Below are 16567 nucleotides of genomic sequence, written 5' to 3'. Positions count from 1 at the left end.
AACATCCAAATTTGGCTTTTCCATAGGTCAACATATCCTCCTAATGACATAACGGAACTCAGGATATTTGGGTGGATTCGAAACTTTATTATTCTCAGAATTACATTCTATCCTCTAAAATGGTCAAGAATCCCAGGAATGCAGTTGCTAAAGTGTCATCTCTGGACCTAATATTGAAAGGAGTTGTACATTTCTCCAGTAGGTGGTGGTGCACAACTTAGATCCCAACACTTGGGAGGTAGAGGTAGTTGGATCTCTGTGAGTGTGAGGCCAGCCTGGTCTACAGAGCAAGATCCAGACAGGGCTACACAGAGAACTCTTAACTTGAAGAACCAAAAGAAGAAGCAAAGAGAAGGAGGAGGAGGAGGAGGAGGAGGAGGAGGAGGAGGAGGAGGAAGAGGAAGAGAAAGAAGAGGAGAGGTAGGAGCAGGAAGAAAAGAAAGAGGAGGAGAAAGAAAGGAAAGAAAAAAGCTGGACATTTCATCAATTCTCTCTGCTTCTGAGCAGTATATTTTTTTACAAACACCATTTCAATTTTTGGTCCATTCATTTGGTACACTAGACCTAACAAACCTGATTCACATTAACATTATGATTCCAAGCTACACCATCTTACAGATCTTTCTTGTATTCCAGTTATGTCTTGGTGTCATAGGGAACTCGGCACTGTTAGTATTATATATATACAATTTTGTCTTCAGGCCTCATTATAAAAAGTTGATAGATTCAGTTTTCATGCACCTGACAATAGTTAATATTTTATTGATTGTATTCCTATTGACAAAAGATATCATGTTATCCTTTGGAGTACCAAAATTTCTGGACGATATCAGTTGTAAGGCAATTTTGTTTTCATTCAGAGTCAGCCGGGGTCTGTCCATCTGCACCACCTGTGTTCTAAGCACATTCCAAGTCATCACCATCACTCCCAATAATTCTAAGTTGGCTTCCTGGCTTAAGCGTAGATTGTCTACATGGATTTTTTATTTCTTACTTTGCTCCTGGCTTATTAACCTACTCATCTATGGGTATATGCTTGACCAGGTAATAGCCAAAACCAATAATACTCATGTTGGCCGTGGTTACTCAGATGGTTACTGTCAGAACAGGCAGTTTGGTGATAACAATTCAGGGTTATTTATTATCTTTATTATCATTCACGATCTCTTCTATGTGACTGTCATGATGTGGGCCAGCCTCTATATGGTGATTTTTCTCTACAGACACCACAAGAGAGCCCAGCATCTCCACAGCCCAAGCCTCTCCTCCCAGCCTTCTCCTGAGCACAAAGCCACTCACAGCATCCTGTCTCTGGTGAGCTGCTTTGTATTGATTTATTGGTTGAACAACTCTATCACTCTTTATGACTTTTATACAGAAGAAAAAATTCCAAGATTGGAGTCAATTAATACGATTTTAACAACATGCTACCCAACCATCTGCCCTTTTTTATTCATGAAGAATAATAAAGCTATTCTGCAATTCTTTTCATCATTTTCTCGACTGAGAACGACCTGTTTTCAAAGTTCACTCCATGGCTGAACTGAAACCCAAACTTTCTTGGCGATAAAACAGTGTCTTAATGATTTTCATGGAATAAAGTATTTGAATATGGACTTTGAATGACTGAAATGACATTAGTTATAATTCAGACATTTTGTACACTATTAAAAATTCAGGTAGTTAATATATCTCTTGAATACAAATCCATGTACATAATTTTAATACTTTTAACACTTCTTACCTACTCAAACTATGATACTTTGTCCATAAAGAACATATTATAAATAATTTGAACAACATTTTGTTTCTTGATTTTTCTCTATTAAAATATTTCTAATCAAAATTTTGAAATACCATTTGGAGCTTGGATTATGCCTTTTATAGTGTTTTCTGTTCTAAAGAACACCTTTTAAAATTGAACAAATGAATTTCAGTTTCTTAACTACCACAAGTACTGCTCTGGCTGGGACTCTTATGTGGAACAGCTGGCAGTAATCCAATGGATGTCCTTGTACCTTAGCTGACTTTGAGTATGTTTTAGTTATTTCTACTATTTTTTAAATTATGAGAAAATTAGATCATTTCCTCCTTGCAAACTCTGCTGTATATGCTTCTCCTTGCTCTCCTTCAAATACATGGCTTCTTTTTTCAGTAATTGTTGGTATGCACATGTTGGGGCAGGTGTTCCTAAGTAAATACTACCTACTTTTTAAAAATGTGACTTGTATGTACATATTCAGGCCTGATTGTTTGGTATTGAATAACCAATTGTAATTGAACCAATTGGTATGCTCTTCCCTGGGGAAGGCCATTTCTCCTGCTCTTGACATTCCTTCGTTATCTGTAGTTCTTTGTGTTGGGTTGAGGCCTTCTTAAGGGTCCACCTTGCATTAAGGAAACTTCACTTTGCAATACATGAAGACCATTACAAAAAAAAATGACTAACCAAAATGCAGAATAGTGAATCCTAGTCCAATAGATGTACCAACAATGCAACACCTGAGCCTAAAGCTCAAGGAAAGGGGACAGAAAGATTTTAAGAGTCAGAAGATCAGAGATTTTGTTGTGCAATTCATCAGCAATGTCAGAAGCTGCACAAATAGATTATCACCAACATAGCTGGTTTTGTTTGATTTAGTTTAGTTTGGTTTGCTTTACTTTAGTTTGTTTTTTTTCCCCTGTGTGCCCCTAGGTGTCCTAAAACTCTTTGTAGATCAGGCTTGCCTTGAACTCACAGTGATCTATCTGCCTCTGCCATCCACTTGCTGGAATTAAAGGCATATGCGACAAATAGAATTACATCATATTCCCACCTCTTTTTTCTTCCTCCTGACCCTCCCAACAACCTCGTTTAAGCCCCTCCCTCTCCTATACCCCACGTACACTCTCAAGTTTATAGCAATTTTTCTATCATTATGATTGCTACATACACATGTATATGTGTATATGCACCAATATATAGAGGTATAAAATATGCTGAGTCTGTTTCTCTTACTTGCATATATAATTACCTCTCTACACTAGACAACCAATAAGAGCATTCATCCATGGGAGATAGTAATTCTCCTTCTTCAAGCAATCCTTAGTTGCATGTACGTTTTTGTCTAGGAGTGGTACCCCATAAGAATCCCCCCATGTTAATGCATCTAATGATATTGTTATTACATCCTTTTCAATGTTACAGATATTTCTAGATGAGACTATATCACAGCAGACTTACTGGTATTCTGGCTTTTACCATCTTTATACCTTCTCTTCTCCAATGTTCTCTAAGACATAGATACAGGAGCTTTGATTTAGATGTAGCCATTGGAGCATAGCTCCACACAATCTGTTGATTTCTACACTGTGAAAAGTTGTTGCTTTCTGTGATGGTCTCTATGTAATCTGAGGATTTGGAACTAGAAACTAAAGATGAAAGTGAATATGCATAACTCAAGCAGTGTACCATATCTTCTGAAGAATAGCAGGTTGCAGTCCTCCTCGCCCCCACGAATAACCAGGACCCGCCGGTCGGGTCAAGTGGCACCCAGACGTGGGGCTCGAGGCACAGACCCATCCGGATGGACCCTCATTGAGAGGATGTGCGCACGACATCAAGATTGAGCAAGACAGAGATCGTCGCCCATGACCTGTCGTCCACAGAACCAGGTTTATGCTGCCATCAAAAAGGCAGTTGAAGTTCATTACCATCAGCTGAAAATTGCAGAGGATCCAGAAGTGACTCCGCAGGAGAATGACACAGCTGTCAGCTCCCCTGCCTCCCCCTACGGTCGACCCCTAGACTTCCACGCCCTCCAGAAGGGTTCCTGGTATGCCTGGCTTTGCCCTCATTTCTCTCGCTAGAGAGCTTGGCCTCTTGATCACCACAACAAAAATTGGCTTTTTCCTAAACCAAGGCCACCCTTGATATGGCCGCTAACATTGGGGAGCCTTCCTTTATGACAATATTACACCCCAAACTGACAAATGGTTGGTAACTTGAACATTTACAAGAGACTTGGATGGCTGTGAGTTAGCCCAATGACGGGATTATTGTAGGTCCACTTCCCAGGGGCCCACCCAATGCAGCCGAAAAGGAATGCGTGGTGCTGGGAGTGGGTGCAGCCTACATGGCCTAAGACAGGGCTCTCACCCTCCTTTCACCCACATCAGAGTCCCTTGACGTTGCCCATCGTCGACAGCCTAAAGCCTTCGACCATCGATGTGACTCGTCTCACATCAGTGTTTTGGGGTTGTGAACTTGTCTAAGACCCCCCATAATTAGACATCCAAATTCAAAACTCACATAGTTGGGATTGAACATAAAACGCCTTCTCTAACTAAACAGAGAAGGGGGAGATGCCAGAAGCCAGGACCCTCGCCCTTACCCTTACCCCCTACCTTTCCCCACCTGCACAATGTCCTCTGAAGCATGGCAACTGCAAGATCCTGCTTAGCAACTGCAGATAGACTCAAAGCAGAGTACCATGTCTTCTTAAGAATAGCAGGGAGACCATAACTCAAGCAGTGTACCATATCTTCTGAAGAACAGCAGGTAGATCATAATTCAAGGCAGTGTACCATATAGACCATGACATGTTTCAAGGCACAGGCCAAGAAGATTTTGTACTTTTCCACCACCTGGACCCTCTTACCCCCTCCCCTTGTAAAACATGCTATAAAAAAGCATTTCATGTTCAAAAAAAAAAGAAATTAAAAAAAAAGAAAATAAAAAATAAAAAAAATAAAAAAATAAAAAGAATTTGTTTATGTGTTAAATAGACGATGTACCAAATTGCTCTGGTATTTAAACTTCATTAGATGCATTAAAGGAATGATGTATATTTTTAAAAAAAAAAAAAAGAAAGTGAATATGCATTTTTCTTTCTCGGTCTGCTCATCCATACTTTTGTAGTGAATCCAAATAAAACATATTTCACCAATCTGTCCTTGACTACAATCTTTGATCTGTTATAGTCTTCTCTAACTGGGTGAATGTTTCCTTACATAACCCAAATCAAGGTCATCTGCATGACTGAAATTAAGGTCATCTACAACCGCTGGAAACAAAACACAATGGTAGGTACTCAAACTTGAATTGGGATAGAGTGTCTGCTAAGAAAATCTTAGTAATACATTTACAGCATTCTCACCTCCACTTGGGACCTCACACTTTCCCATACCCCTTATTCTTTCTGAAATTCATGACCTCTTTTTTATAATTATTGTTAATATACACATACATTTACACGTACATATTACACATTTCATTTATATGTAAACTACTGAATTCAGATAGGTCATTTGTATATGATTCTAAGGCTCGTTACTTAAGACTGGATAAACTGTCAGGGGCTTATACTGATTCCTCTTCTCTCAGCAGCGACTGATTTCCTGGAACTCTTCATCTAGGGGTAGTGTCTTGTCAAATTGCCCCCACTCATGTTGACATTTCAACTGGTGTTGGAACTATGCAGGCTTCATTTGGACAACTTCGTTGTTGAGATTTCATGGGTCAGCTTCCCTATCATACATTGCAGTAACTATTCTAGTCTTCTGGTTCTTACATTTTTTCAAACCCTTCTTCCAAAGGGGTCTCTGAGACTTATGGGTAAGAACCTCATTGTAGATGTATCAATTAAGAATGGGCATCTGAAGGTCAATTACTGTCTGCATTTTGACAAGTTGTGGATCTCTACAGTAGCTTCCGTCTGCTCGAAAACAATCTTCTTTGATTAGGAATGAGAGTTTTACTGTAGATGTAAATATAAGTATTGAAAATACAGTTAAAAGCTATAGCATTTGTAGAAACATAGCAGTATTACTAAAAAATGAAGTGTGGATATGAAAAGAGAGTTCTCAAAAGTGAAAACAAAAAAGTGGATAAATGATATATTTAAAATGTTAGTCATCAATGTACTGATGAGATGGCTCAGTGGTTAAGGGCATTGACTGCTCTTCAGAGATCCTGAGTTTAATTTCCAGAAACCACATGACTTTTGACCATCTACAAAAACATCTGATGCCATCTCCTGGCATGCAGGTGTACATGCAGACAAATTCCTAAAAAAAAAATAAATAAATAAATAAATAAATAAATAAATAAATAAAATAAAAAGAAGAAAGTGTTCACCATCCTTTGTGACCAAAGAAATGGCAATTAAAATTACTTTTCATCTGTTAAAAACCAATGACATCATTAAATTAGCATTCAAATGAATACAACTAGAAAAAATCCTTCTGAGTGGGGTAATGCATACATAGAAAGAAAAAGATGGTATGTACTTACTTATAAGTAGACAAGAGCCATAAAGTAAAGGATAACAATGCTAAAATCGACAGACTCAAAGATGCTAAGTAACAAAGATGGCTCAAGGGTGAGGATAATGTATGGATCTTAACAGGAAAATGAAACAGAATAGACATTGTGGTTACATGCGGAAGGGTACAGGGAGTGGAGGTGGAGGTAGGGATGGAAACATGAGGGATCAGTTCGAGGCGAGGAGGAGGGAGTGAGCACTAGGATAGACAATTTGAGTGGAATCAGTCTAAGTCCAGGTCTGTCTGATTGTCTCTGGGGAACCTAGCCCTTCATGCTTCCCGTACTTGTTCTCAAATGGTGTCATTTCTTACTGTGGTACTGTATAGGAGTTCAGCATGCCCCCTGACCACATGCCCTTTTCTGTTAGAGCACAGTGCTTTCCTGATGGCCAAGGGGAGAATGGGCTGTCTTCATACTTTGTCTGCCAGAGTCAGCCACAGAGCCATGTCCTCAGGAGTGCAAGTGCCTCCTGAAGGCTACTGAAAATTGGAAGAGCATCATTAGAGTGCTTCTGCCACCTCAGAGCCTGTTGCTCTGTAGCGCTGAACACTGCATTTGTCTTCTCAGCAAACAGCAAATGAGGAGCATCAATGCATATAGAACATGTTACACTCCAAGAAAAGGATGGAATTCTGAGCCATGTAGAGGATCAGGTCATGTTTTTGTATGTTGTAAGGCTGTCTTTACCCTTCTCCCATTGAAAACATATCACAAAATTCAAGCATTAGCCATTCATGGACTAGAACACAAGAAAAAAGAGGGAACTTTAAATGGAAAAAAAGGAAATTACTTCACAAGTGACAAAAAATGTATACACAATTGTGCAATGGTGATATGCCTGCTATAAAGGTAACCAACTGCTGTCCAACTGGACATAAGTTCTGCTCAGTAGAGGAAATTCACACCTGATACTGTAAACCTAGCCAGCTGTTAGTCAGCCCTTCTAAAAGTACAACAAACATCCAGTATTTATATTTATATTATTCTGGAAGGGTCTTTTGGTTTCTTTTGCTTTGCTTGGTTTGGTCTTGCTTATCTTTATTTTGCATGCATTTATGGTTTGCCTACATACATGTCTGTGTATAAATGTCACATTCCTGGGAATTGGAAATACTGGCAGATGGGAGTTTCCATTTGGGTACTGGGAATTGAACCCTGTTCCTCTAGAAGAGTGGCCAGTTCTTTTCATCACTGAGCCAACTCTCTGGCCCTTGGTTGTTTTATATTTTAACATAGCTTATATAACTAGAAATCAGATTCAACAAGTAAGTACCATGAGTAGATTTCTCATAGTTCATTCACACCTTGGCCAGTGACTACCCATGGTGCTATCTGCACACTAAGCTAAAAATATATATGTCCCTGATGGGCATTAGTTTTTGACCATACATTCCATAGAATCTCTGCTAAATTGAATTTGCATTTTTCCTCTATTTGTACCTCCAATCTGATATCTTATATGTAATCTGAAACATTTTGCTCAATAGGATAATGCCAGATGTATGACCCCTGTGAAAAGCACATTAAATCCATTTCCTTTGATGTGCTCCTTTGGTTTCACTAATCAACAGAGCAATAATCATGAGACAGTTGTGCCAAATGTGCTGGGTACAAAACGTGACTTCTTCCCAGTGCCTCAGTTACTTTTCTATTGCTGTGAAGAAACACCAAGGCCAAGACAACTTATCAAAGAAAGCATTTAATCTGTAGGTCAGTTGCAGAGGATTAGAAGCCATAACCATCATGGTGTAGAACATAGTGGCAGGCAGGCACATAGTACTAGAGCAGTAGCTGATAGTTCACATCTGATTCATGAGCTGGAGGCAGAAACAGATAGAGCTAACTGGGAAATAATGTGGGCTTCTAATACCTCAAAGCACCTAAAAAACACAAAAGTCCCCAAATAGCAAAAAAATCGAGATTGAAAAGATATTCATGCTGGATATATGACTTTACCTGGCCTCAAATCATTCTATACAACTGTAGGGACAAAAATAACATGATACTGGCACAAACACACACAGTTCAAAAGATTAGATATCCCAAATATAAAAACACAAAGAAATAGTCACTTGATTCACAAAGATGCCCAAACTACACATTGTAGAAAGAGCAGCCTCTTAGGCAAATGGTTAGTTGAAGACTGAAGATCCATGGGTAGAAAAATAAGGCTGCATCCTTATCTCTCACTCTAAATAAAAATCATCTCCAATTATATTTTAACTCTTGATATAGGACCTCATATTCTGAAATCACTAGCAGAAAAATAAAACCAAATCACTTCAAATGTCACAAATGTCTGTAACTCCAGCTCCAGGGAATCCAACAATATCACATAGACACAAAGCAGGTAAGATACTAATGCACATAAAATAAAAATATATCTTATAAATAAATAAATGCAAATATAGGCTACAATGACATTCCATCCTACCTCATTCAGAATGACATCCCTTTTCCCCTTATTTTATCTTTCCAGCCCTTCCCAGCTGCTCTTCCTGAAACCCCTCCCTTGACACCTGCTCTCAAGCTGACAGTCTCTTTTTTTACTACATTCTTTTTTTTATTATTTCTTATTTTATTATTTCTTATTTTTTATTATATACACAAATGTGCAGGTACACAAATACATATTTTGTTGTATGCCATGAGAACATGTATAGATATATATGTATATATAACATGCTAAGAGCCCATTCCTACACAAGGAACTATAGAAAATTAATGACTGCTTGGAAAAGGAGAGCTAGCCTTTCCCACATATGAACCTTCCTTTCCCACATTATGGGTTGTCCAATGTAGTATGGTCAGCTGTATATGTATATACATACAAATAAAAAGCAATCATTTAAATAAATAAATACATATACATAAGTAAATAAACAAAAAATAAAACACCTATTTTGTGACTCAGCAGTAGCACTCTGTCACTTACTCAAAGGCCTCCATGGAAACATAAATAGAAAGTGCTTTCTATACAAGCATGAGTATCTGAGTGTGATCCTAGCACCAAGGTAAAGACCAAGTTACAGGGGCATGTGTTTGTAGCTGCAGCTATAGAAATGTTTAGACAGTAGGAATTCTGGTCCTCCCAGGACAGTCAGCATAGATTAACTGGTGACACGCAGGACCCAGGAGAGATTTTTGTCTCAGGAAGGAATAAGGAAAGGGGCTCATAAAGGATGTAAGATTGGACAGTAAGGAAGAGCTCTGTGAGGCAAACTAATAGATACGACATGGCTGTTGAAAGCAGGAACTCATAGTACCTATAGTGACCTTCACAAGACCAAGGCACTTTAAAATCCCAGAATGGGATCCAGCAGCTGATGGAAACAATGCAGAAACCAACAGCCAAACGTTATGTGGAATTTAGAAATCTTGTGGAAGAGTGGGGGAGGGATTGAGGGAATCAAAAGGGGTCAAGGACTCCACAAGACCAACAGAGTCAACTAAGTGGAGCCTTTGATGGCTCACAGAGACTGAACCACCAACCCAGGTGCATGCAAGAGCTGAATATAGACCCACTAGACATGTGTAGCAGATGTGCAGCTTGGTCTTCATGTGGGTCCCCTAACAGTTGGAGCAGGGCTCGCTCTGACTCAGTTACCTGCCTTTCCATGCCCGTCCCTTAGCTGAACAGGCTGGTCCAGCCTCAGGAGGAGAGGATGTACAACTTGATTGGCCAGGGTGGGTTGGTACCCATAGGTGTTTCTGCTTCTCTGAGTAGAAGATGAGAAGTAAGATGAGGGGTTGGTGAAGGTATTACTGGGGAAGGGGCTGAGATCAAGATATAAGTCAATTAAAAATAAATAAGAAAAATTCTAGCATGGGGGTCACTCATGTGTCCTCATCTTTTCATAATAAACTATTGATAGTTGATAGCTTCTGAGGGAAAGTCAGAGATATTATTCTTTAATGATATGGACATAGTAAATGTGCCATGCTCCAGTGGATGACCCTACACCCAGGAGTTTGCAGATAGCACAAACTTGACTCATTGAATTTTTTTAAAGCAAACATAAACTTAAGAAAAGATGAATTAGGAGAAGACTGAGAAATGATCAAAGCATATTCCATGACTTTTTAAAAGAACTAATGAAAAAATCTGAGAGGATAGAGAGAGATAGGTCAGTGGTTAAGAGCACTTATTGCTCTTGCAGAGGACCCAGTTTCAGTTAGCAGTTGCCCCTTGGTGGCTCACAACTGTTTTTAACTCCAGTTCAAGGAAATCTGACCCTCTCTTCTAATCTCCATAAGCACCAGCCACAAGTGTGATACACATACATTCATTTAGAAAACACATCCAATACAGAAAATTTAAAAAAATAAGAAAGCAGTTTTGAGGGTCTCAGTATATGGCTCATTCATTAGGAGCACTTTCTGCTCTTTCCAAGGATCCAAGTTCAGTTCCCAGAACCCACATGGAAGCTCACAAGAGCCAAGTTTGTTTTTGATTCTTTGTTTTGGAGAGAGGCATGTCAGGGATAAAGAACATGAAGCTATGTGGGTAGTGATGTGGTAAGATTCCTGGAGGAGTTGGAAGAAAGGGAAAAAATAATCAAAAATATTGTAAAAAAAAAAAAAAGACTACACAAAGAAATCCTGTCTCAATAAATCAAAGTAATGATGATGAGCCCTTCTACTGGGTCCTTTTTGCTGGGTCAGACTCCTGGCTGGTCTGGTCCCACCAAGACACCATATCCTGAGCCATCCAAGAAGGTCCTCTGCAATCAGAGCAGTCAGACAAGTGATACCACAGCCTGAGACATCCCAGGAGATTTGTTGCACACAGGGCCACTGAGCAACTGATTACCAGCTTGTCTGCTTCCCTGAAGACAACACAGCTTGAAGGCATCCCAGAAGCTCTTCTGTACACAGGGCAAGTACACAACAGACACCACAGTCTGAAGACCTTCTTGGAGCTCTGTGACATATAGGGCAACCGATCCTACAGACTGAAAGCCTACCTGGAGTTCTGCTGCTGCACACAGGGAAACAGAGACCACAGTCCATAGGGTCCCCTGAAGAACATCTTCACACAGGATAACAGCTTAACTCCTCCTCTGAAGAAGCAACAGTTTGAAGGACTCACAGGTGATCTACTGCAGCCAGAGCAGCTTCTCTGTCCCTCTGAAGAGCCCCAGTTGGAAGGTCCCACAGGTGGTCTGCAATAGCCAGGACCATAAGAATACCAGGAGACCTGAAGCAACTCAGGGACAAAAAAGTCAGGCTCCAGACAGAATCACCCAGACCAACAAATACCAGGGATATCCAGATGGCAAGAGGCAAATGCAAGTCAAACAGCAACAGAAGCAATATGCTTGGCCATCAACAGAACCCAGTTTTCCCACTACAGCAAGCCCTGAATACACCAATACACCTGAAAATTAGGAAGCTGATCTAAAATCCTATCTCATGAAGATAACAGAGTACTTTTAGGAAGTTATATATAATTCACTGAAAAAAATATGGAAAGCTCAGGTAAACTGGTAGAAGTCCTTAAAGAGGAAACAAGTAAATACATTAAATAATACAGGAAAACTCAGATAAACAGGTGAAGGAATTGAGTAAAGTGATCCAAGACCTAAAGGGGGAAGTAGAAAAAATAAAGAAAACACAAATGGAAGCAAACCTGGAAATGGAAAACCTAGGAAAGAGGCCAGGAAATACAGATGTAAGTATCACCAACAGAATATGAGAGACAGAAGAGAGAATCTCAGGTGTAGAAGATACTGTAAAAGAGATTGAAACAATTATCAAAGAAAATTCAAAATGTAAAAAACTCCTAACCCAAAGCATCCAGGAAATTCAGGACACAATGAAAAGACAAAAATCTAAGAATAATTGGAATAGAAAAAAATGAAGATTCTCAGCTCAAAAGAACTGAAAATGTCTTCAACAAAATCATAGAAGGACTCTTCCCCAGCCTAAAGAAAGAGATGGCCATAAAGGTACAGGAAGCATATGGAGCACCAAATATATGGGACCAGAAAAGAAAATTCTTTTGTCACATAGTATCCAAAACACTAAACACACAGAACAAATAAAAAATATTAAAAGCTGCAAGGGAAAAGGGCCAAGTAACATACAAAGATAGACCTATCAGAATTACACTGGACTTCTCAACAGAGATTATGAAAGCCAGAAGAGCCTGGTCAGATGGAATTCAGGCTCTAAGAGAACACAAATGCAACCTAGGCTACTATACCCAACAAAACTCTTAATCAACATAGATGGAGAAAACAAAATATTCCAGGAAAAAATCAAATTCAAACAGTATCTACCAATTCAGCCCTACAGAGGGTCCAACACAGAGGAAGAACATACATCAAAGAAAAGACAAGATATTAAGCATCTCACAACAAAACCAAAAGGAAAGAACAACAATCACACAAAGCCACCTACAAAAACAAGCATATAAGGAACCAACAGTTAAGTCATTAATATCTCTCAGTTTTAATGGACTCAATTCACCTATAAAAAGACATAAGCTAACAGACTGGATATGCAAACAAGATCCAGCATCGTGATGCATACAAGAAACAAACCTCAATGACAAAGACAGACAATATCTCAGAGTAAAAGAATGGAAAATGTCTTCCAAGAAAATGGCCCCAGGAAAAACGCTGGAGTTGCCATCCTAATATACAATAAAATAGGCTTTCTATCAAAAGTTATCAAGCATGATGAGCAAGGAGACTTAATATTCATCAAAAGGAAAATCCACCAAGAAAAAGTATCAATTCTGAAAGTCTATACCCCAAATGGAAGGGCAACGTCATTCATTAAAGAAACTTAACTAAAGCTCAAAACAAACACTGAACCTCACACAATAAGAGTCGGAGACTTCAACACCCCATTCTCACTAAGTGACAGATCATTGAAACAGAAGCTAAACAGAGACACCATGAAACTAATAGAGTTATGAACCAAATGGATTTAACAGATATCTATAGGACATTTCACCCTAAAATAAAAGAATAATCCTTCTTCTCAGCATGTCATGGTAGCTTCTCCAAAATCTACCATACACTTGGTCACAGAACAAGCCTCAACCTATACAAGAATACTGAAACAATCCCATGCATCTATCAGACCACCATGGCCTAAGAAAAACAACAGAAATGCAACATACACATGGAAACTGAACAACTATCTACTCGATGATAACTAAGTCAAGGAAGAAACAAAGAAAAAAACTAAAAACTTTTTAGAATTTAATGAAAATCTTGAAACATCATATACAAACTTATGGACCACAATGAAGGCAGTGCTAAGAGAAAAATTAATAGCACTGAGTGTCCTGACACACAAACTAAAGAGTTCTTACACAAACAACTTAACAGCACACCTGAGATCTCTAGAACAAAAAAAAAAAAAAAAAAAAAAAAAAACCAACTCATCCAAGAGGAGTAGAAGGAAGGAAATAGTCAAATTCAAGGGCAAAATCAACCAGAAATGAAGAGAACAATACAAAGAATCAACAAAACCGAAAGCTGGTTCTTTAAGAGAATCAACAAGATAGATAAGCCCCTAGCCAAACTAACTAAAGGGCAGGGAGGCAGTATCCAAATTAACAAAATCAGAAATGAAAAGGGAGATATAAGAACAGAAATGAAGGAAATTCAAAAAATCATCAGATCCTACTATAAAAACCTATATTCAACAAAACTGGAAAATCCAGATGAAAAATGTGGTTTACTAAACAGATACCACATACCAAAGTTAAATCAAGAGCAGGTAAACTATCTAAACAGGCCCATAACTCACAAGGAAATAAAAGGATTCAATAAAAACCTCCCTACCAAAAGTAAAAAGCTCAGAGCCAGATGGATTTAGTGTAGAGTTCTACCAGACAATCAACAAATACCTGATTCCAATATTCCTCAAAATACTCCACTAATTAGAAACAGAAGAAACACTACCTAACTCATTCTGTGAAGCCACAATAACTCTGATAACTAAAGCACACAAGGACCCAACTCCAAAAAAATATCTTCAGACCAATCTCACTTATGAATATCGATGCAAAAATACTCAGTAAAATTCTTGCAACTGGAATCCAAGAACACATCAAAACCATCATTCACCACCATCAAGTAGGCTTCATTCCCAAGGAAGCAAGGTTGGTTCAATATATGAAAATCTATTAACATAATCTACTATATAAACAAACTCAAGGGAAAAAAATCACATAATCATCTCCTTCAATGCAGAAAAAAGCATTTGATAAAATGCAACCCCCTTTCATGTTAAAGTATTGGAGAGATCAGGATTCAAGGCCCATACTTAAACATAGTAAAAGGAATCTACAGCAAACCAATATCAAATTAAATGGAGAGATACTTGAAGCAATCCCACTAAAATCAGGGACAAGACAAGGATGTCTTCTCTCCCCATATCTATTCAATATAGCACTCGAAGTCCTAGCTAGAACAATAAGACAAGAAAAGAGATCAAGGGGATACAAATTGGCAAAGAAGAAATAAAGGTTTCACTATTAGCAGATGATACGATAGTATACAAAAGCAATTCCAAAAATTCCACCAGGGAACTTCTCCGACTGATAAACAACTTCAGCGAAGTGGTCATATATAAAATTAACTCAAATAAATTAGCAGCCTTCCTTTATACAAATGATGAACAGCCTGAGGAAGAAATTAGGGAAACAACTCCCTTCATGATAGGCACAAGTAACATGAAATATCTTGGGGTAACTCTAACCAAACAAGTGAAAGACCTGAATGACAATAACTTCAAGTCTCTCAAGAAAGAAATCAAAGACAACCTCAGAAAATGGAGAGGTCTCCCATGCTCATGGATTGGCACAAACAACATAGTAAAATTGGACATCCTACCAAAGGCAATCTACAGAGTTAAAATGAATCCCCATAAAAATCCCAACAAAATTCTCCAAAGACATGCAAACAGCAATTCTAAAATTCTTCTGGAAAGGCAAAAAACCCAGAATAGCAAAAACAATTCTTAACAAAAGAATGGCTGGTGAAATCATCATCCCTGACCCCAGGCTTTACTACAGAGCAGTAGTGATAGAAACTGCATGGTATTGGTACAGAGACAGGAACATTGATCAATGGAATAGAAGTGAAGGCACAGAAATAAAACCACACACTTATGGACAATTGAGCTTTGACAAAGAAGTGAAAAATATACAGTGGGAAAAAGAAAGTATCTTCAATAAATGGTGCTCATCTAACTGGCTGTTGATATGTAGAAAAATGAAAATAGATGCATATTTGCCACTTTGCACAAAGCTCAAGTCCAAGTAGATCAAGGTCCTCAACATAAAACCAGATAAACTGAATAATAGAAGAGAGAGAGGGGAAGAGCCTTGAACTCATTGGCACAGGGGGAAATTTCCTAAACAGAACTCCGGTGGCTCATGCTCTGAGATCAAGAAATGATAAATAAGACCTCATGAAACAGGAAAGCTTCTGTAAGGCAAAGGACATAGTCAATAAGAAAAATTGACAATCTACAAATTAGGAAAAATCTTGACTAACCCCACATCCAATAGTGGGATAATATCCAAAATATATAAAGAACTCAACAAGCTAACCACCAAAAAACCAAACAAATCAACCAAAAAATGGGATATTGAACTGAACCGAGAATTCACAACAGAGAAATCTCAAATGGCTGAGATGCACATAAAGAAATGTTCAAAGTTCTTAGTGATCAGAGAAATGCAAATCAAAACAACCCTGAGATTCCACCTTACACCAATCAGAATGGCTAAAATCCCAGGTGATAACAAATATGTGGAGAAAGAGGAACCCTCCTTCTTTCTAGTGGGATTGCAAACTGGTACAACAACTGGGGAAATCAATCTGGAGGTTCCTCAGAAAACTGGAAATAGATCTACCTGAAGACCCAGCAATGCCACTCTTGGGAATATACCCAAAAGATGCCCCACCATGGCACAGGGGCACATGTTCGACAAGGTTCATAGAGGCCTTATTTGTGAAAACCAGAAGCTGGAAACAACTCAGATGTCCCACAACAGAATAATGGATACAGAAAATGTGCTTCATTTACACAATGAAATTCTACTCAGTTATTAAAAATGAAGACATCCTGAGTTTTGCAGGCAAATGGATGGAACTAGAAAATATACTTAGTGAGGTAACTCAGAACCAACAGGACATGCATATGTAATCACTAATAAGTGGATATTAGCCAAAAAAGAAAGAAGAAAGAAAGAAAGAAAGAAAGAAAGAAAGAAAGAAAGAAAGAAAG

At 38.5% G+C, this 16567-nt stretch overlaps 1 protein-coding gene across 1 annotated transcript; it reads left to right on the top strand.

Annotated features, from left to right (window-relative positions):
* The first annotated feature begins 588 nt into the window (after nt 1-588).
* Nucleotides 589-1542, top strand: LOC114634392 (vomeronasal type-1 receptor 2-like). The gene has a single exon (XM_028782996.1). It carries the CDS (start codon nt 592-594, stop codon nt 1540-1542), a length of 951 nt encoding a protein of 316 aa, XP_028638829.1. The 5' UTR covers nt 589-591.
* The last annotated feature ends 15025 nt before the right edge of the window (nt 1543-16567 follow it).

This window comes from Grammomys surdaster, unplaced genomic scaffold (genome assembly GCF_004785775.1).
Source record: "Grammomys surdaster isolate TR1022 unplaced genomic scaffold, NIH_TR_1.0 949, whole genome shotgun sequence".
Classification (NCBI taxonomy): Eukaryota; Metazoa; Chordata; class Mammalia; order Rodentia; family Muridae; genus Grammomys; species Grammomys surdaster.
Note: the sequence above shows the minus strand (reverse complement) of the source record. Positions and strands in the feature narration are given on the sequence as shown.